Below are 21,039 nucleotides of genomic sequence, written 5' to 3'. Positions count from 1 at the left end.
GCATTGTGAGGAAGAACGTTGATTCGACTGTTGAAAATTACGCTCCGCTGGGCTACAAGACATGTGCAGTTGCTAGAGAATCACGCGAGAAACGCGAACCATCCTACTGTTTGCATTACTAACGAGTTTATGCCATTTGATGAACGTTTCTCGATTAATTCCAGAAAGGTAAATCAAACCGGCTAGTCGTAGAAGGAAACGATCCTGTAGATTACGATTTACGATCTCGAGTGTCGATGATGGGATCAAAGAATAAAGACTTACTGTCTTCCTGTTAATGGGTAAGTGTCATCAGTTCCAAACAATTCGAAGAATTTTTGGAATGAATTGATCGCCTGATTATCATAAGTGGTTCCTAAGTGGTTGCTGACCACTGTTCAAACACTTATTCGGCATTACAAAACACCTTCAAAAAATGTCTAGTAATAGAGTACTCAAACATTGACGGTTTATTATGCCGACAATGTCAAGAGGAATGTATTTCTTACCAGATACTCGTACTAAATTCTTTTTCCCTATTATAGAATGGAACGACACATTCTCTTCCCGTTCTTCAGACCATGAGAATAATTAAATCGCATATTGACTAGTGTTTAGATGAGCGTTATACATACCGATGAGTTTGATTGACAGTGACACAGTTACGAGCAACCTTGTATCTCGAACCGAGGTGCGAGAAGTGCGTCGATTATGCGTGGAAGGTACTCGCGGGTATTGCGTGTGTGTCACCTGCCTTTGGCTGCTTCAGCTCACGCTATTCGTGCCAAACATCCAATGTTCGTATCATGTCTTTTATCGTCGTTCGAACAGAAGAAAAATATTACACTGGTCAATTTTTCGCTTCTGATGATCATTTATCAATACTTCTGCTCCAATACGGTGTAAGTTTGGAACGATCAACGAATTTCTTAATCATAGAGAAAATACGAGTTTATTTTGTTTATTGATGAGCTCGATACGTACTCGCTATCTATCGTTTCCGAGGATCTTCCTGTTTATTTTATTTTAAGGAAACGTGGAGTCGAATAAATGCCAGACGCAAGGTCAATTCTGGGTACGATCAGGTGGTTCGTCGATATTCATGGGATGACTCACGAATTCGTCGCTCCATTTGACTTACTGATTTTCAGGAGGTTCGACGAAGACTGAATATTTTCTTAATCGTTATTTATATTTCTACACGTTCATCTTTATACGGGGGTCTCAATACTGGTACAAAGTAGGTTGTTAGTTAAAACGTTCCTTGTTGAGGACAACGAAACGTAAATAGCGTGGAAGACGTCTCTGTCAGATATGCGAGATTATATCTTAGCTCGTATGTATTTCGCAAGAGTTACTGTGCAAGTGTTTTAGTTAAAACAAGTGGCGCCTCTTTTTCTTTATGAGGACAGAGAAAGACAGAAGTTTCTCCTCGGTCTCGCGACTTTTCCAACGACCTCGTTTTGCATCTGTCGATCAAATGAAAATTATTTGACTCGTTCTGAAAAGCCTCATCGGCATATTGATCGGTCGGTAGTCTCCTTCACCTTTCGGCAAGAAAATCATCATCAAGGCAACAAATTGTAATTGATTCCTCGCTCTAAGCAAGATAATACCAATGCGGGCAACAAGGACGCGAGGCTACTAAACGTTGCATAACTAACGCCGGTCACGCTCCACGGAGTGATGCTCCTCGTTCGTCCTCACTTTGGCAAACTTCTCGGTCGCTTCCTTGATATCGATGCTTCCGTGCACGTGAAATTGGCCCTCCGTCCAAACAATAGAGATTCTCGTTCCTCTATTCTATGTGCCGTATTTTAAAAACATAAATTTCTATAGCAACGTCCGACTTGAAGAAGAAATGAATCTAGTACTAAGTTTATGCATAATTAATACGATGTTGGGCTATGCAATAGAACAGTTGTGGATATAGATAAGAGTAAAATTTAGATAATGGAACATAGCAATTTTATAAACATAACAACGGTTTCTCACATAAGACCAGATTTACTAAGCAATCTTGATCCTTCTATGTCAGGAAAATTCTCAGAAGACAATAAAAATCTCTCCCTTGAGGAGAAAATATAATATTCTGTTCATAGAATAAACTGTTCAATATTATCTTTAACCTGAAACAGCTATCATCGATAATACCAGGAACTCCATATCTTTGAGAAAACGCGGATTCCTTGAACATTTGAAATATGAAAGACCCGACTAAGTAAATCAGAATCCACGAGCCATCCAATTGCATCCAAAAGGCAATACGGATTCGAAGGCAGGCAGGTGCTGGTGATATTCACTGCCGAGGAGCAGAAGATACGACCGGTAAGCCTCGGTCACGCTGTGATCTCGGGGACGGTTTCACATTTTAATTAGTAAACGAGCAAAGCTGAGTACCCGTCACACGTCTGGCAGTAAAACGTTTATTTCGCCATTGCTCCTCGCAAAGGAGCTTCGCTCGTCCCTGTGCCGTGTCGTTTAACCCGCGTACGCGTACTCTTCTGCGGCCCGATCAAGGACCAATGGAAACTATTCACAAGTGTCTTCGCGGAAGAGAAAACGAGTTCCCTGTTCATGTTCCGCGCCTGTGCCCGCCCGAAAAACGTCTATCCCCTCTTGCAAGCATTGAGATGCAGATCAGACAAATCGCAGGACTTTCTTAAGTCAAAGTGCAACATACGAAAGTAAATTTTAATGGAATAACTCTTATGAAATATCTCTTATGACAGAAATATTTATGTCGCTGTTAATAGTCTCAGAAATTGTGAAAATACGCTACTTCTTGATACAATAGTTTTCTGATTTATCAAAGCTTGTAAATTAATGTAGGCATCGAGTATCTCGCGGTAAAAAAAAGAAGCGAATAGAAAAATGGGTTGTTGTAGTGACTTCTGGATAATTGACGTCAGCTATAGAAGTCGGTAATAGGTATTTTGCAACACAAAAGAACTGAAAAATTTGTAATCAATTTTTGAGCCAGCATCTGACACTGTAAATCGTTAGACTAAATTGTTTCTTCTTAGACGTGTTCAGTTTCTTCCAGGAAATGATCAAGCAAGTGCACATACAATCCTTGCTGATGAGGGAAAACAAATGGTCGCGAATAGAAGTGCATGGAAACAATTAAACAGTTCTTATACGTGTAAGATTTTTACACTTATTCTAGCTCGTTCTTTGTGTTTCCACAGACTTTGCGTTTATGTTCCAAGGGCAAACAAAAATTTGGCTTCAACTTCGCAAATATTACCAGAATTTAATTTATTTTGCACGTCTCGGAACGCACAAATTATCAAGAAAATTGCTCCAGGATGATCCTGGAAAGAAGGAAGGGAATTCTGGTCCACCCGATGTTTCTAGGAGGTTCGATAGCGCGTTCGCATAAGTACAAACATACTCGCAAGCAATCCGGTGCACGTACACACACCTGTACTCTGGCGTGCGAGAAACGCGCGCGCGTCCGCGCTTAGTACCCGCTGCAGTCCGCGGAAGACAAGAGAGGTGAACGAAATGTGTGTCATACACTAGGAGCGTGTGTGCGGTGCGCGGTCTGTGTCTCATTGTCATTCGGCGTAGTGCGAATGCAACAACGTTCGTGCACCCGGTTCGATGCAGCCTCGTGAAAGAAACGAAGACGGCGCGAGGCAGCGTTAAATTCGCGAGAGAGGCGCGCACCACTCGACACAACTCAACACGACAGGACACGACAGGACGGTGTGTCGTCGCGACACACGAGCACGAACGTGACCAATCGGTAGCGTCGTTTCGACGCGCCGCCGACCACCGATGCGCGCCGCTGCAATACGGACTAACCGATCCCGGCTTTTTGCATTCTTATGAGACGCTCCTGATCGTCCAATTTGAGAGACAATGGCCTAGTTCCCCGAGCTCGCGCCATTGCACGATTCCTCACGGTCGCCGATCGAAGAAAGTTGTCGCGTTCGGCTGTTCGATCGTCGCCGATCGTCGTCGTCTCGGTATTTAGACTCCAAGTAATTTCATATTTGCAAAGAATTTTAGCATAATTTGTAACGTTTACAAATGTATATGAGCGATGGATTATCGGTAGGAATTCTCTCTTTTCGTGTTTTATCGCCATTCGCGCGATTCGAGTTATCAGCATCGGATGGGAAATATTTTCCACGTGAAATCAGACAGAGTTTCTCGCTGTGCGTCTTTTTACAGATAATTCTACGTGGTAATGCTTTCGTAAAGTAAGTGCGCACGGTGTTTCGTTCGGTATGCTAAATTGATTTCACTCCGTTAGAAATTCTATTTCCGAGTTGGCGCCGGCGATGAGGGATCGAGAAGAACCGCGGCGAACGAGAAATATGACGAGTCATTTGAAATCAGGCAAGAATTCCTGGATTTCACTTTTTCGCGAGCTTGCAGACGAATATCGTCATCCTGCCGCTTTATCTTGGTCAGTCTTCCGTGCACCGTGAAAACCGTTCTTGCTTTCACGCGTGCGATTCGCTGCCATAGTTCTTCCGTTCACGCGCTAGGCCTATTTAGCGCGCGTGATCGGCGCAACTGTTACGCGTCTATGTGTATACAGGTATACACGCTGGTGGCTCTATATCGATGCTCGGATTCTAAAGCTGGCAAAACATCAGAAAAATAAACACCCGCGAACTTCTACCGTTGCCTATCGTGTCTATCGTAGTGGTCGGTTTAACTTCTTCTAGCTCATAATCTACACGCGAACGCACTATTTCTAACCGTCAATCAGAAATCGACTTAATGACCACGCTTCTAACCTCATAACAGATCGGCAAGCCTCGAGAATTCATACGGTTAATGATTACCATCCCAGCGGAGAATCAGCCGCGATTTTCTATTCCTGGATAGTGGATTTGTATTTATAGATCGTTCTGGACTCTCCTGGGTATTTATAGATCTTCGATCGCGTCATTCTCTTTGGTTGCCCAGTCCGGTAGGCGGATAGGAAAGCTGGTATGGACTGTTCCGGAAGACTTACACGAGAAAAAGAAGCTTCTCGCATGCCGGTTCCATCTCGACTAGCGTGAAACTCTACGGTATCAGGAACCGTATATTGAAACTGCAAGATTTTCTGTATGCCTGCCTCTTTACGACCATTCCTTGTCTTTTTGCCTCTCTATTACGTGATATTTTTATAGTCAAGGCGTATTGGTAGATGAGTACGTACGATCGAAGAACATTTGCAGTATACACACGATGAAATAAAAGGTAAAATGGCACAACCTTGAGATACACGGCAGAAGTCCCCCTGTTCTTTGGGTTCGTTCAACACGTTTGCCTCGCAAGCCAACGGTATAATCTATTGCGAAAATGATTTAGCTGCCAGTATGTAAATCAGCATGCAACGATACACAGTACGTCAAGTACCTTGGCTGAAAATACAATACTTATTCAAAAGAGAAAGATCGAATACGAATATTGGAATTGCATAGCGATATCGAAACAATTAGCTTTTGGACATTGTACTTATTCGTGAACGTTCTGAGCTTGCTGAGCTCGATGGTAAATTACAGCCAACTACGCGGCAATATTTCCTCTGAATCGAGCATGAAATACCTACAGATTGCATTCGTACAGATACCAGCGGTGACACTACGGTATCGTTTTGCGTGCGCTATCACGAAAGTGTTTTCTATTTCTGGAAGTTGCTGGTTATTTATAGATAGTCGTCGGTCGTCGCTATTACTCTGCGTGCAAGGAGTGTGTCGCGCGGCGTGTAACGAGCCTAGGAAAGCGAGATCTTACGTGAAAGCCGTTAAGGCCGTTTTCAAGCTGGCGCCCACAGTCCGGAGAGAAACCGAGATCAACCGAGGATCCACCAACGCCGCGGTTCTAAAGGTCGTGGAAATGTCAATAAACGAGCTTCGGCAAGGACGTTGCAAATCGTATGCAACGATATTCCGACTACGATTATGCGTTTTCACGAACAATCACGAGCGAGGAATTCGCGATGCGATTTTGCGTCGACAGAATTTACCTTGCGTCACGAAATTTTTATTAATGTCTTTGATTAATGCCCGGTCGTTTATTTCAACTGCAGAAAATTATAGAAAATTATAGATTTTTTTCACCTGTCGATTATTAAATCGAGTCGTGTTGGTATCACGTAAAAAGACATTTCCGCGTAACTGATGTAAAATCTGGACAAGATACTAAACGGAGAAACCGATTTTACTCGTGATTCTACACGTGCATCACGTGCTTCTTCCGTCAGTCTATTGACAGTCTTAAGTTTGCGTTTCGCGCGTTCACAAATGTAGCTATGTCGATACCGTTGAACGGATACTATTTAATCAAGTGATTCTGTGCGTTTGTTGTCCCGTTCTGAGAACTCTGGCTAGCACGATGTTTAGACTTCGACGGGTAGACAAACCCGTCTTTAACTGTACAGATGATCATCGAACATTTACATAAGATTCATTGTATAACATATAATTTAGCGCCATTGGATCTACGCGAGCATTGATGTCATCGAGTTCTAAGCAAAGTTGTGTAATGAATGGATAGTTTTCCTAAACGGAAATTAAGTCGACCATCGACGATAAATAATATTTAAAAGATTCTAACAACATCGTGTTGACATAAAAAATTTACATAAATAAGTTAAAAAAGAAAAAAAACGAAACTTTGAACAAGTCCATATTCATATCGAGTACGGTTAGATGAATCAGTATCTAGATAATATAATACAATTGAACGGTACACAATAAACGTGGCACGACATAGGGGTATTCAAATACTACCGTTTCATTTGGTCGTAAGCGACAACTGGAACGAAAATCCCGTGGCAGAAGAGTACAGAAACAGCGTACCGATATTCCACGTAACGTTCGAGTCGTTACGGCTAAAATCAATGTATCGACGACCTTATTTCCTTAAAACGTACAGGCAAGCGTTGACCGAGCACCATTTCTGTGCTAGCGGGTTTTACGTGCTCCGCTACTGTGATTCATATAACCGTACGTTCTGAGGGAAAAAAATCAGGACAATTTCTGTTTCGACGCGTACCAGCCTGTTCCACGACCATCTAACGTATCGCTCGTAAAGATAGCGAATCGATCGAACGACAAATATAAAAAAACGAGGAAAATAGAACAACGATCAGAAAAGTCTATACGTTATTGGTTTTCCTTATTTTCTACACGTGCGTTTACAGAATCCTTGTCCAAGGACTCGGCTAGCCTCTCCTTCTTCTCCTCCTATGCAGCCGGGCTCTAAATCGAGAACACAGTACATCGAGTCGAAAGTTAAACGTTGCACAACGATCCACTGGTCACAATATCGCAATATCTTCGTCTTACATGGCATTCCGACTATGTAAACTGTCTAGAAGCGTGCTCCAGTATCTTGGAACGCTTGGCTCGAGCGCACGCGTGTCGAAAGTTTTGCTCGTTTTGCTATTTTCATACGTTTCTGCTCAAAATACGAATCACGAATCGTGACAATTTTGCAAGTCCATTCTCGTTACGGAACGTCTCCGTTTACTTTACGTAGAGGAACGCGAGCGTGTACGAATTTTAGCCAGAGAGACCGGTCGAACAGACCGTCGCGTCTCGTCCTCTTTCGTAGTCAGCGTGAAATTAATCCACCGTAAGGAAAGTGAGAGCACCACCTTTTCGATGTTCCGTGTGTGTCGAGAACCGTCCGTAACCTACCGTGTCGCGTTGTTTCCTACTGTTCCGAGCTGCGAGACGATAATGTCGCGACTCGCGACCAAAGAACGTGGTGGAGTCGATGAAGGGACAAAGTGCAGATAGCGCGAGCAGTGGTGTTCTAACGATCGAGGATAGAGAACAGAGCAGAATGAAAACAACTACAGACAATGTAGCTTGACAAACTTGTTGCTAAGGCCTCGTAGTGCGCATCAGATTTGTTCAACCTGTCACACTGTCACCAAATTTCTGGCCAATCTCGATAGCGTGCACGAATCGTAAAATTTGTCTGATTTCGCGAAAAGAAACGAACGATCGTTCGGGGAAAGAAATCGATATCGTAAACTCACTTGACCAGGATCCTCCAGAAGCAGCCGAAGCTGGAGCCGTTTGGCACTTCGCTCGCGTACGATATAGTCATTTTCTACTTGACCAGGTATACACCGTCCCTATCGCGTTTCTATCTTCTTCCTGCGTTTCGATTTCCTCCGCCACTTGTTCCTATCGTTCGATTTAGTTGGTACCTCGCACCGTGCCGTTGGTGTTTCCGGTGGAGAAGTTGTACACTCGCGCACATACGGCGCGCGGGCCGCTGAGTCTTTCGCCGATCCTTGATGATCGAGGTTCGATTACCGGGTTCTATCAGGTGTTTCACGTTCGGCTTACCATCAGGAAGCTTCTAACACGAATAAACGGAACCAGCTGACCGGACGGACCGACTGTCTGCTGACTGAGCTCCACTGACAGACGACAGGACCAACAGAGAACGGGGCCCGGCTACCACCTCCACCTGGGCCTCAGTGCCGTGTAAACGTGTCTTGTTACCTTGCACCTTTGCCAATCGTTTTGTACACTCGAGCCGAGATTACTTTTTGCTTTTATTTTCTTATAACAATTTATCTTAATTTTTGTGGACTCTGTATTTGATGCGATCGATGGTAAAAGTCGTTAAAATGGTAATATTAAAAACGGCATATCGTATTAAGAATACTGATTGATGCGGTAAACGTACTAGCGGATACTTTAATATTTTGGAAAGCTTCGTTCTAAAATTAAAATTCATTAGATTCATCAGTGCTGTATTCTCGAGCAAAGGTTCGTCAAGCTTATCAACTATAAGTTCCAGGCTCGGTTTGCCAAGCAAACAGATTGTCGTTTGTAAAATATTTTCCTTGCTAATTACGATTCCTGGAGACACGTCGAGGTCCCAAGGCACGCGTCCAGTCCGAAACGATCGAAAGAATTTCTATTGGTCGACAAAAGGATTCGCGCGCGTGTTACGACACAATTCACGAAGAATTCTTTTAAAAATCAATGACACGCCTCGCCTTTCAAATGGATCTGCTTTCGAACCAAGTAAAAGGAGAGCGTTTCTGACCTGGTGTTTTCTTCTTTGCTCGATATCAAGACGACTAGTTATTTTCACAATTCCTGCTTCTCCTTCTTACGTTTTTAAATCAGAGATATCGCATTAATCCTTCTTTTCTTATCCCCTCATTAATCTTTAACTGACAATCTCCTCAGGTGATTAGAACCGTCAAACTTCTCGATAATCTCGAGATCTTTGTGGTTGCGAACAGATTTTATAACGATGCAACATTTTGTTCGAAGAACTCCAAACGCTCTCAAACGAGAATTCTTCGAAAAATAGCGCTGTTCTTACGGCACTGTTAGCGTTCGAATGCTGTAACATCGCGGCTCTTGCGGCTGTCGCCTTACCTGAGCATTTCAATGCGACATCTCGCGGTCGATCTCCACACTGTTCTCTCACCTTGCCGTGGCCTAGCCTGCGGCGGAATCGCGACCTTCTGGTACCATCCACCGGTCACCTATTGCCTTTTTTACGTGTACCACAGGGAACGCATCTATTCGCGTAACCTGAAAATTGTGTACTAATGCTGAATTTTAGCGAAATACTTAAATCCTTGATGCGACAACAGAGCTATGGATTTGAATTTTCATTTGAAAAAATATCGTTTTAAGAATGAGTTCAGGGAACTCATGCGTATGCAAATCGGCGAAATATCCTTTAGTGTTCTTCGGAACATCTGTAGATAGGTCATTGACGTCATCGATTGGATGAAAACGACATCAGTGATTCACAAATGAGAAGAAAAAAAAGGCGGGTGGACGCGGGCTTCGTCATCGCACGTATTTGACTCGTGCTTCGAGACAGGCTGCGATTGCAGGTGAGATAAGTCGGGGAAGTAGTTTGAATGTTATTTTTCTGTCGTTGAAATAATCGATCGAAAGCCGCGAATATGTAATATTCGATCATTTATCGAGCAGCATGGCACATTATATATTTAAATACACTTTTTACAAAAAAAGTTAATCATCACAATTAAACAATACGATATTATTTAGAAAGACGATTCGAACGATCACGTTTTGATATCCTTTTGCACGTTGTATACAAAGTTCGCTGATGTTTGAAACAATTTCTTCTCGAATTCTGTAATTCGCATTCGCACGATATTCGTGACGCCATTCTCACCTATGGAACAGGGCAGCGACAAGAAAATCTCTTGACAAACTTCGTGATGACCCTACAAACGAAATTTGCCCAATCAAAATCGACTAGTAATATTATAAGATTCAAAGCAATCTTCTGCGTAGAACTGTCTAGTCCTAATCACGTCCGATCTGAAATTTTTATGTAATCGACTTCGATCACAAAGTACGATCTGAGTCACAGTTTAAGGAAAAAGTTTAGGCTCAAAGTTTAATTAATACTTGAACTAAAGTTGAAACCGGTATAACCGTCTGCGAGTTGGACAAAATAGCCGTTACGATGTGAGCAACCGAAAGTCCAATTGCTGTGTTGGAATATCCCTTCAAACACCTAACCGTGGCGCCACTGGAAAACAAGGAAAAAATTCATTTTGTCGATTCTTTCTACCAATCTATTATAACAATATTTGAGATATAATAGGAAACAGGAGGCTAGAGCTCACAGTCTGACGACTTCCTTGGAAATTTCGAACCATCTTTCTTCGTCGGTTTCGAGGCCGATATTCGGCAGAATGTCGCGAAATTGTACACCAGCGACATTTATTCCAGACCAGAGTGGAACTAGGAAACGTCAAACGGACTTAAACAGACGCGATACGTAACGTGTGCTTTCTCCTCCGGCAAAATGTAAAAAATTAGATCACGTAGAGTACGCGTCGAATTCGCCGCAAACGTGGCCGATTTTCGAACTCACCCTGACTGTCCCCGTGCTCGCCGATGATGTACGCGTGAACCGAGCTCGGTGCTATCCCTATACGATCAGCGATTAAGTAACGAAACCTTGCTGAATCGAGACTAGTCCCACTTCCGATTATTCGGCCGGCCGGTAGTCCGCTCACTTTCCACGTTATCCACGATAAAATGTCAACTGAAAGTAAAAGTTCCGTTTCTACTCGCGGCTTAACATTGACTTCGATGTATTGTTTTCCGTCGTACAGATAAATCTGAAGATTTCTCTTTTTAAGTTATACTTAACCTGGGTTACTGACGATCACGAACACAGCATTCGGACTATAACTAACCAAAGTAGGTATAATGTTCTTCATAATCTCCGAATTACGTTGTACCAAATCTAACCGCGTTTCACCTTTCTTTTGTCTCGCGCCCGCAGTTATAACGATTACCTTCGAGTTGCTTGTAATACAAAAGTCTGAAACAACATTCTTCTTATTCCTCTATCTGTTTAATCATTTACCACGCTCTTTATAATTAAACCTTTGTCGTGAAAGTTGTCACATGCTCAATGAAACTATTTTTAAAGTAAACATCGTTACCTGTGTCGAAATCTATGCGTGGATCTCCTAAAAATACCGCGCCGTGATTAAAATCCATTCCTTCCCCCTCCAGCTTCTTCGGGAATGCATCGACTATCGCAATGTGCGGGGTGATGTTCTGCGATGAAGCAACGGAAAAATTACAAATGCCCAAGTGACTCGACGTGACTTTCCATTATCGAGAATGCACGTGTATGTAACACGAGGACATTTTCCAGGACTTCTGTCATATTCCTGGACTTAGTTGCCGCGGATTTACCACGTGAGACGTCTATCGAACTTTCACTCGTGTTCAAAATAAACTCGATAGTCTCGAACGTTCGATAAGTTCGTCGTTCAAGGGTCGAAAAATATAAAAGGTTGGTACCGATGTACCTGGAAGAGAAGCGAGTTCGCACAGGCCACGCCGACCATTCCCGAACCTACGATCGTCACCTTGTGACAGCAATCTCGTACTGGTTCCGCAAACTTGCAAAGCAGCTCTTCCTTCAGACATGGTGGTCTGAAATGAAAAGTTATCATTTTATCGTAACACTGGTACACCTTCTGTCAATTCGAAATTCACGATGCATTTGTCGAGTTACGACATATGAAATGAGTGGTATTTTGCGTTTAAAAGAGGCTACAGTCTTCTTGGTACGATTCCAAGCTATGTATTTTTAATGAAGATCAACTTCTCGGAATTTCAATTCTTAATGTACTTTTCAATATTCTTTCTTTATTGGCTCTTTGCGTTATACTTAATGATCGTATTTTTATACTGACTTAATATTTAAGAAAGAACTTGGTAAATTGTTTAATTTTAATGTGACAAAGAAATAATTTGAGATATGCATTTTATACGTAGAATTTCAATGTTAAATAGGTATTAAAGAAAGAGCGGTCAGTAGGTAAAGGAGTATAGATCGCTTACACGAAACTGACCGCTCTCTGTATATCGTTTCCAGCGGTGGCGTCTTTGCCGAAATCAGCGGACGCGATTTTCTTCGTCTTGCCACCGGCGAAAATGTCCTTTAGTATCGTGGGCGGTAAACTACGACGAAAGTGTTTGCTGGCAAAGCTTCTCCTCGATATCGTACATATCGTACATTTCATACATGCCGGCAGCGACGAAATCGACAGCATGCGCGACAAAACCATTGCTTCTAACACTTGATGATTTTGTTTAATTCTCGTGTCCCCTCTATCGCGAAAAATGTCACATCGCACAAGGTTAATTGACGTTTCATAAAAAAGAAGGCGCTGCCGATCATAACGCGCCTAGTGAATCGTCATTGCGTCGGTTTATCAATTGTTAAACAATCCATGGTTACAAGGATTCGATTTCAGCGCATGATTGTGATAGATTCATCTTATAATAATAAACAGTCGTATGAGAAATCTTAAGATAAAAATAATCGTTTCATTGGCTTAGCTAAACAGTATTGATTTATTATATATCACTGGTATAAATATACAAGACAATGTGTGGTATGTTTGATAACAGGATCAATTAGGAAATAGTACTCTAGGTTTCGTATGAAAATACAGATCAGTCTATGCGAGTTTCGTGAGGTAGACATTGAACATTTTGTGAATCGTCTGATATCTCTGACATGTATAAGATAAATATAAATTACGAATCAATTTAAATTTCTATTTCAAGTTCTGTCTGATAGTCGTATCGTGGCTGATAATTGTTTATCGTACATATTTGTACTTCGACTTATCGATTAAGTATCTTGTCTTGCGTCAAATCATAATTACGTACATCGTAGAATTACTGTATCATATAACTTATATATGATAATAATATAATTAGTACGTTATAATATATAATGTCGTATTAAACCAACTGAATGCAATAAAATCTGTTGTAAATGTTAAACATCGATACAACAGTAATTAATACTTCGTGGTCACGCGAACACATATTTTCTTTATACAAAAGATTATTCTAATTGTTGAATCACTTATATCATTCATCAAATCAGAGCGTGTTTTGGCGTGTTTATACATATAAATAAAATTTAAATATTTTTAATAGCACTCTTAAGTATTGGCCACATGAACTTAAGTAATAAACTGTAAGTAGAAACCAAAGGTGCTTGTCAAGAATCAATACTTTGAGTGCATAAACACACACGACATTGAGTTACAAGATGATTGATTCCCTTTGTTTAGAAGAAAGAGTTATTTCAACGCGCAAAACGAAACGAATTATTTAAAATTTTAAGTCCTTTTGCACGTCGTGCATCATATCGGCCGACTGGTGCAGAAGAGCAGTCTCGCCCTCTGTTAACTTCTGTTGAACAACGCACGAGACACCACTTTCACCCAAGGTGCAAGGCAGAGACAAGAACACGTCCTTCTTGATTCCGTGGTATCCCTGAAAATAATCGAATATGAGGATCATTGCTCACTGAACGATAAGTTCAGCAACAAGTCAATTTTTTAAACGTCTAGACATTTCAGCGACTCGTTTTGCAATTCACGATGATACTACAATCGCGTGTTACTTATATAAGAAACACGAGTTATCGACTTACGGTAACCATGGTAGATACGGCGTGAACTTGGTTGGAGTTTCGCAATATAGCAGACGCGAGATTCGCAACGCTCAAACCAATAGCCCACGATGTGTAACCCTTTAGCTTGATCACCTCGTATGCGCTATCTACAACCTGTTTGTGCAGTTCACCCCAATTTTCAGTGTCTTTGTCCGTACCAACGTTTTCGTTGAGGTCGCGCAACCTGACGCCAGCAACGTTCACTCCAGACCATACGGGCACTGAAAACAATAATGAAACAAATATTACAAACTACCATCAGCCTATTAAAACACATTTCACTCGTCGTTCACGTGAAAATTCGGTAAAATTACGATTTAAGTTTGATAACGCGACACTTTGTTTCCGCGTGTGTCCTTATCACAGATAACAATCATTAATCAGCTGTGAACACTAAAAACCAATCAACCTTTGAATATTGCGCATCAACGTACCACTCGTATCGCCATGCTCTCCGATAATCCAGCCGTGGCAGGATGTGGGTGCGACGTTCAATTTCTGCGACAAAAGGAAGCGGAATCGGGCGGAGTCCAAATTGGTTCCACTTCCAATCACTCGGTTCTTTGGCAGGCCTGAAAGCTTCCACGCCACGTAGGTCAGAATGTCTACCGGGTTCGAGACGATTAAGAGAATCGTGTCCGGGCTATATTTGACCAGCTGCGGGATGATGCCTTTGAAGATATCTGTGTTTCTCTGAACAAGATCCAGCCTCGTCTCGCCTTCCCTTTGTCGAGCACCGGCGGTCACAACGCACAAACTAGAATTCGCTGTGGCAGAGTAATCGGTACTGGCGTTGATTTTCGCGTTTTTCAAGAACGCGCTACCGTGTTGCAAATCCATCATCTCTCCCTTTAACTTATCTGCCATTACATCCACGAGCACCAAGTCGCTCGAAACATTCTGCAATACGAAAAAAATTCAAATTTCGGTTGTAGATTGTTGTTTAGTAATTTATAAATATTCAGATTTCGGAATGTAAAACTTACGTCTGTTAAGATGCTGAAAGCACAAGCCATACCGACTTGGCCGACGCCGACCACGGTAACTTTGTTTTTTCCCGTGGCAACCGGCTCTATCACCGTGTTTAATAATTTATTTTTCAACAATGCCATTCTCCTAAAAAAAATTATTATATTGTCTAATGTGTAATAGGCTAGCTGATTCTTGTCTACTTTTGAATTTTCTACACGAAAAGGTCGATGAAGGTCAAAAAGGTCATAACGTGCGCTCATGCTATTACGAAAATTTTAGAAACGTTCTATTGTTACAAAAATGTGCTTCAATCAGCGTATGGTGTCAGAATAGCTACTCTTTATATTGCAAGAATTCCTAGCGTTTTATTTTTTCGCTTATCAGTCTCTCAAAGCCGGAAAGGTTACGAAAATTTCAGAATTTCAAAATTTCGTGACCTCTCCATCTTCCAAATGATACGTTTCGTTCATGCAAAGAATAGAGGAAGAAAAAATAGAATATGTTAGTCACAAAAGAAAAAAGAGTATACAATAAAAATAATATCGTTAATTTTTAATTACATGGCGCTTTATATATTTACAATTAGACGAATCAGTAATGAATTTTTACCAGTTTGGCTTAAAGCAGCTAGGTACGAAGCGAAATTTTTCCTTGTTCATAGTTATCTATTCGTTTACTATATCGATTACGTGAATGAAACGTAGAACGTAGATAATACAAGCAAGCTGTTAAGGTGTCACTAGTAGTACGTCAAGCACGTGTACCAACGTTCAAAGTTACACGTACTATAGAAATGCAGGTTACACAGGAAACTGCAAGCAATTACTCAAATAAATCAAACTGAGAAACTACAAACAACATCGAGAACAGATATCAGTACCCATCACCGATAGAATACACTAGCAAACCGAGCGAACTAATTCTGTTAATTAAGTATCACCAAGTGAACAATTCACGGAATACAGAACTGTGCTGTGACCCAGTTTCTTCTATGGGAATGGCGCCCCACATCGCGTAACAGGATTCATCCTTATACGACACGTCGTTATACACTAACTTTCAAACATCGACACATCGACTAATCTCGCCGTATAATAACTTGAAACGCGACGAACGTAAAGAATAAAACATATATGCACTAACCTCATAGTTGCTTTAAGAAAGAAAAACAGAAAGCAGAGAAAGAAATGAAGCTAACACCAAGCAGGTTATTTGGGCGGTTTACCAGGAGGTCCGTACGTCCAACTTGTCTGACAGCTCAGAGACTTCTGTTTGCTAAGGTGACCTTGTCCCCGCCTTTTATACCTCCCATAAGCTTCAGCCGGCGCGTTGGGGCTGATGAAACCGGTAATACAACCGAGTATCGCCGAAATGATAAATTCGCGTTCGGTTTTTCCGATAAATTTTCACATTGACCCCGTGTCACGTGTCGATCGTTCACGCGACGCGTGAACGTTATTTCGAATTCATCGGTAACTTGGCTGATGCGGCGAAGTATGTAGATCGCGACATAGATTTTCGGAAACTGAAGGTGACGTTGCGCACGCGTCGTATGACGCAACGTGCGTTCCTTTTTCCCCGAATCGATCCATGTGGTGCTTTCTTCTCGATCCCCACTGCGCGGCTAATAAAAATCAGCTTTCAGGATGTGTGTCGTTTTAAGGGGACTAAAAATACATACGATTGGGGTCCGTGGAATGCTATTTAACTGGATATTTTGTTTGGACTTAGTACTGCGTTAAATTTACTCCAACTGTTTTCATAAAGATTTATATAATTTGAAAAGGAAGTTCTTGTGGATCTAATCGACGCGCTCGATTATTTTTATAGTGGAATTTTAGAGGTAATGGGATTTTAAAACTCTAGGGAACATATGTAAGTATGTTGCATTTATTAATTAGCTTAATTTTGTATGTCTGGATTCATCCGTTAAAAATTTTATTGAAACTGTTCCTCCAATTTTCATTATCATCGCTCCAAAAACTGATAATGCAAAGAGTGATGTCATTCTCGGCAATCATAGCTTAAGTTTCATCGCGGTGGAATGTACATGACAATTGAATGAAACGATTAGGATTGACCAATCCCGTTGAACAACATTTGCTACAAGAGGAATCCCGCGAGAAACAATAGACTTATTTAAAAACTCGTGTGCAAAAAATTAAACCTTGTCTAGTACTTATCTCGAATCAGAGTAGAGCATCCACCAACTTTTTTTATCGAATAATCTTGTCGATAGTATGCCGCAGATATAATATCGGCGCGTACATTTTGCGCGAGTCTGCTGGTTTATTGGAGAATACACATATCGTCACGTGTTCCGTTTAGCTGAATCATATTTAGGAATACCACGATGAATGCAGTTGAAAATGACGCAACGGATCTTCATATGTTCGTCACTATAAGTTCTACGTGATCACAAGCACCTTTTCATCTACTCTTCCTTCTCTTGTATTCTCGAGCGTTATTTTCGTTCCTCCAACGTCTCACGTGATTCTACAGTCTACACAAATAGTGCTCGCGCCAGTCACGAAAGGAAAAACGTGAGAGGCGTCACGTTTTTCAGTTTCGTTGAATTTGATGCAATATTACATTAAAATTATCTCTATTAGTTAACTACTTCTTTATTCGTTGTCTAACGGATTACAAGAATTCCGCTTCTCAATATCTAATATAACCTTGGTATTTTCATTTTTAACCATATAATAAGCGTTGAAGTTTAGTAATATATTTGTGATCTCTGCGAAATATAGATGTATTTGTACTAAATATCTTGTAATTTTTGTACTAGATTTCGAACTTGATCAATATTTAAAAATGCACAAAGACGTTCATCATACTCTTACCTACGTTCTCAAAGATTATAAAATATCGCTTTAAAACAAAATATCATTTATGTTTCCTAGTTTATTTACATTAAGCTTAAATTGCAATTTTTTCCGCGTTTTACCGTAATCTAATCGGAAGGAGACGGGATGAAAGGTTACTACATTTCACAGAGATAATGCGTTTTTGCAATTGCTCTTTACACGCCGGGCATTAACTTTGACCGCCGCTCAGCGTAAAAAAAAAAGATGCTTGTGGATGAAATTGACGTTCCTCGAGTAACGGAGCCGCCATCCGTCCCGTAATTATAATCATTTGCATCGCCGTGGCTAGCACGTTTCGTTCTCTCAAACTGGCGAGAAAATTGAAAAGAAATTTAGAAAGAAACCTGAGCGATGATTTGCCTAGCGCGAACACGCAGCGCTTCTAACTTTTTTATGGTTTGAAAGTTCAGTTGATCGAACAATGCATAACTATCGAACTGCGTATGGTTGCATAATCTTCGCATCACATGCCACGCATAATGAACGAGTTGGAGGAGTTAGAGTCAACGTCCGAAATTAATCTATGCACATAACTGTAAAGGCCGTACGCGAAATAGGGCAACTTGTCGCAAAATAGCATGTAATTTGTAATTGGCCAAGACTGAGCTATGACTTCTATCGGATATATTGTTACATATATGATATTATATTCTATCTAATAGTTAGACATGTGTTTATAGGGAAGTGCGATATTCGAGTCATTCACTCTACTGACGGTGAGAACTTTGAATCTCTGCGTCTTCTTATTTTCTTGATAGATAAGTAGTATTAGAAGATTGATTTGATAATTAGGAGTTTATGACTTTATTCATGAATTAATATAGTGAAACGAAGATTACTATCAATTTTTCATTATTTTTCAATTGCCGATAAATTTTTGAATTCTTATATCACACAACTGCTATGTCATACACTGCATATGTTGGAGATACATTGGCTTTGCACGAATTGCGCAATAAGTAGAGCGTTTGAATGTTTCTAGATAGCAGGAATCACGTGACAAGCAGGCAGGTGCATTTATAATGTAATTCAAGCACGGTTTATCTCACAAAAAGATAATGTTGTCTTCGTGAACGTATAATCCCATAATATTTCTTCCTGTAATTGTTTCCCCCCCGCGGCTACCGATCATTGCCTTAATATTAATCCGTAATCAAAAGGCTGTTACGTTCGTCATCAATAATTTTCTTTTTTAAATTTTCTCAGATACTGAAGATACTGAGATTAAGTCGAATTAATATATGGAAATATCTTCTGCATATAACATTTGTTTTACAATAATCTTGACAATAATCAAAGTTCATGACACTAAATCGCTCTGTTCAATAAGATTAATTCTAATACGTTACAGTTTATCACGGTGTTTTACGACATGATACCAAGATAATCACATTCGCCGACTTTACTGTCAATTAGTAGAGAGTCGCGTACACAGTTTCATTCGTGTCTTTCGTTAAATCGCGTCATGATAAATTAATCGATCGCATAAAGCGCGAAGTCAATCATCCAATTAGCCTCAATTTGGGATGCAACGTATTTTTGCAAGGCGATCGACGAGGTTTAGCATCCGAAAACCGGACTTTGTAAATCTCTCGTGATTCGATATTGCTAATTGCATCGCAATTCGGTATCGATCCGTTGAACCGCCGTGATCTCGACCGACTAATTGCGTATCCCTCGTGTGCTACGACCAACAAATTGTAAAAATAAGTCCTTCCTTGCTTTTCCCTTTTATTTCTTTCTCCCGAACAGTACTATGGTCGCCACTCACACCGGATGTCTTGCAACCGTTAATCTCGTAATCGTTGCAACGAGCAGCGAATGAAAAGAGGGAAGAAAAAGAGGCAGCCGTTTCAATCTTAAAAGGGCAAATACAAATTGCTCCTGCGTATAATCTCGCGCAGTAACTTGGGCGGAGATCTTACAATGTTGCGTTTTTGTCGACGCACCAGATTGCCTCTGAGAATGTACATGTTCTTATGCGTTTTGCCAAAGTTATGGGATACTGAAACAAATCTTCGTTTGGATTACTACTCGAGCGAAAATTTATTCCCTGCTTGTGCCAAATATTTCAATAAAATACTAAACATATTTGCCCCGAATTTTCCTCTTATGACTGATAATTTTAGAACGTTGAATTCCTTAGCTGTTTCCACATCCTATTCGTTGAAGTGTTTCTTGTTTAAGAGATAAATGCATTAATCCATTAAAAGGTAAAATACTTTGATTTTATCGAAATAAGCAACAACAAATAATCTAAAGGTCACATTTTTTATAATCTTCACATTGAACAGAATTAAACGTAGCTTTAAGCCTGTCTTTAAGTAGGAAATTTAATTTTATAGATAATAGAACTACTTTAATTGAATAACTTGTTGATTTCTATTTTTTAACGTAATATCAAGCCAAATAAACAACATCAAATATTTCTTCGCTTATAGAACATTTATTTTATCTCCGTTTTTTACACAGCACACTGAAACGAACGTAATTAGACGTAGTCACACGCAATATTTCCTATGAAATTATCCGAAAAGACCGATAGCCTGTTACTTTGATCCATGTTACGTTTATCCATTAAACACGGGTGGTCGCAGTTGGATGAGCGCAGTGTTAAAAGGTGCATTCACGCGTGCAAAAGAAATAGAGAACTAGGATCTCTGAAAGAGGAAGGGTGTAGATCGTCGGTGAACTCAACAAGTGATTCCCCGTAACTATAAATAAATGCCGGAGGAACGGGTTCGCTCGCTCGTAAATTTGAAATCGGGGCATAATCGGCGTACAATCTGGAATCTAGCACGGATCGAGACTCCGTGGCTCGCGATCCACTGCGCGTGCATTCTCGATTACGTTTTATCCGCCGGCTTACCGTCGACGGTAAAGCTGGATCTGACTATTCACGATCGGTAATCCAGGATTCTGCCATAAATCAGCTACCTCGTCTAACAGCCGTATACCGGTCTCGCGTAGAGAAATTATTCCGCTGGAATTACAACCCCTAGTCTTATTATCTTGGCTGTGTTGACCTCTTCGAGACAGCAATTTCACGAGTATGCGATCCACGTTGGTTATAAACACCGTTCGTCGATGAGTTTGCAAAGAACCATGATCGAGAAGGAGGAAGCGTACATGCGTGGATGTGTTATCGCTTAGCTAGTAGGAGATAAGTACTGCCGACTGATACGGTCAAGACAATTTCATATCAATTTGGAAATTTAAAATGAAA

At 40.8% G+C, this 21,039-nt stretch overlaps 3 protein-coding genes across 5 annotated transcripts in view; all 3 read right to left on the bottom strand.

Annotated features, from left to right (window-relative positions):
• Best2 (bestrophin family protein) overlaps positions 1 to 8,389 on the bottom strand; it is a 39,720-nt gene extending 31,331 nt beyond the window's left edge. The window contains exon 1 of the mRNA XM_069132734.1: positions 7,985 to 8,389. Within this exon, the coding sequence (XP_068988835.1) occupies positions 7,985 to 8,055 (71 nt within the window). The 5' untranslated portion in view covers positions 8,056 to 8,389. The remainder of the gene's footprint in view (positions 1 to 7,984) is intronic.
• Positions 8,390 to 10,018: 1,629 nt separating this feature from the next.
• LOC138182584 (L-lactate dehydrogenase) lies at positions 10,019 to 12,048 on the bottom strand. Its single transcript, XM_069118587.1, has 7 exons — positions 11,798 to 12,048; positions 11,423 to 11,540; positions 11,125 to 11,298; positions 10,843 to 11,016; positions 10,592 to 10,709; positions 10,371 to 10,494; positions 10,019 to 10,183 (listed from the first exon to the last, which is right to left on the bottom strand). The coding sequence occupies exons 1-7, from the start codon at positions 11,942 to 11,944 to the stop codon at positions 10,019 to 10,021; spliced, it is 1,020 nt and encodes a 339-aa protein (XP_068974688.1). The 5' UTR covers positions 11,945 to 12,048.
• Positions 12,049 to 12,832: 784 nt separating this feature from the next.
• LOC138190193 (L-lactate dehydrogenase) lies at positions 12,833 to 16,420 on the bottom strand. 3 transcript variants are annotated; one of them, XM_069132830.1, is made up of 5 exons: positions 16,087 to 16,420; positions 14,958 to 15,087; positions 14,406 to 14,871; positions 13,951 to 14,192; positions 12,833 to 13,790 (listed from the first exon to the last, which is right to left on the bottom strand). In XM_069132830.1, exons 1-5 carry the CDS (start codon positions 16,089 to 16,091, stop codon positions 13,626 to 13,628), a joined length of 1,008 nt encoding a protein of 335 aa, XP_068988931.1. In that variant the 5' UTR covers positions 16,092 to 16,420; the 3' UTR covers positions 12,833 to 13,625. The 3 variants fall into 3 exon arrangements, with proteins under 3 accessions (XP_068988931.1, XP_068988936.1, XP_068988926.1); XM_069132835.1 differs by having other exon boundaries at positions 16,169 to 16,419; XM_069132825.1 differs by lacking the exon at positions 16,087 to 16,420 and adding an exon at positions 15,553 to 15,731.
• Between the last annotated feature and the right edge of the window lie 4,619 nt (positions 16,421 to 21,039).

This window comes from Bombus flavifrons, chromosome 1, assembly GCF_040668555.2.
Source record: "Bombus flavifrons isolate JBK064 chromosome 1, iyBomFlav1_principal, whole genome shotgun sequence".
NCBI lineage: Eukaryota > Metazoa > Arthropoda > Insecta > Hymenoptera > Apidae > Bombus > Bombus flavifrons.
Note: the sequence above shows the minus strand (reverse complement) of the source record. Positions and strands in the feature narration are given on the sequence as shown.

Coding starts and splice junctions, on each gene's coding strand:
- LOC138182584 (XM_069118587.1), bottom strand. CDS start 11,944: ATGATAACTTTTCATTTCAGACCACCATGTCTGAAGGAAGAGCTGCTT. Junction 11,299..11,422: donor ACGCATAGATTTCGACACAG/GTAACGATGTTT, acceptor ATGTTGTTTCAG/ACTTTTGTATTACAAGCAAC. Junction 10,184..10,370: donor CGGTTTCAACTTTAGTTCAA/GTATTAATTAAA, acceptor TTTCGTTTGTAG/GGTCATCACGAAGTTTGTCA.
- LOC138190193 (XM_069132825.1), bottom strand. CDS start 15,602: ATGAACAAGGAAAAATTTCGCTTCGTACCTAGCTGCTTTAAGCCAAAC. Junction 15,088..15,552: donor AGCTGCTTTAAGCCAAACTG/GTAAAAATTCAT, acceptor AATTTTTTTTAG/GAGAATGGCATTGTTGAAAA. Junction 14,872..14,957: donor CTTTCAGCATCTTAACAGAC/GTAAGTTTTACA, acceptor TTCGTATTGCAG/AATGTTTCGAGCGACTTGGT.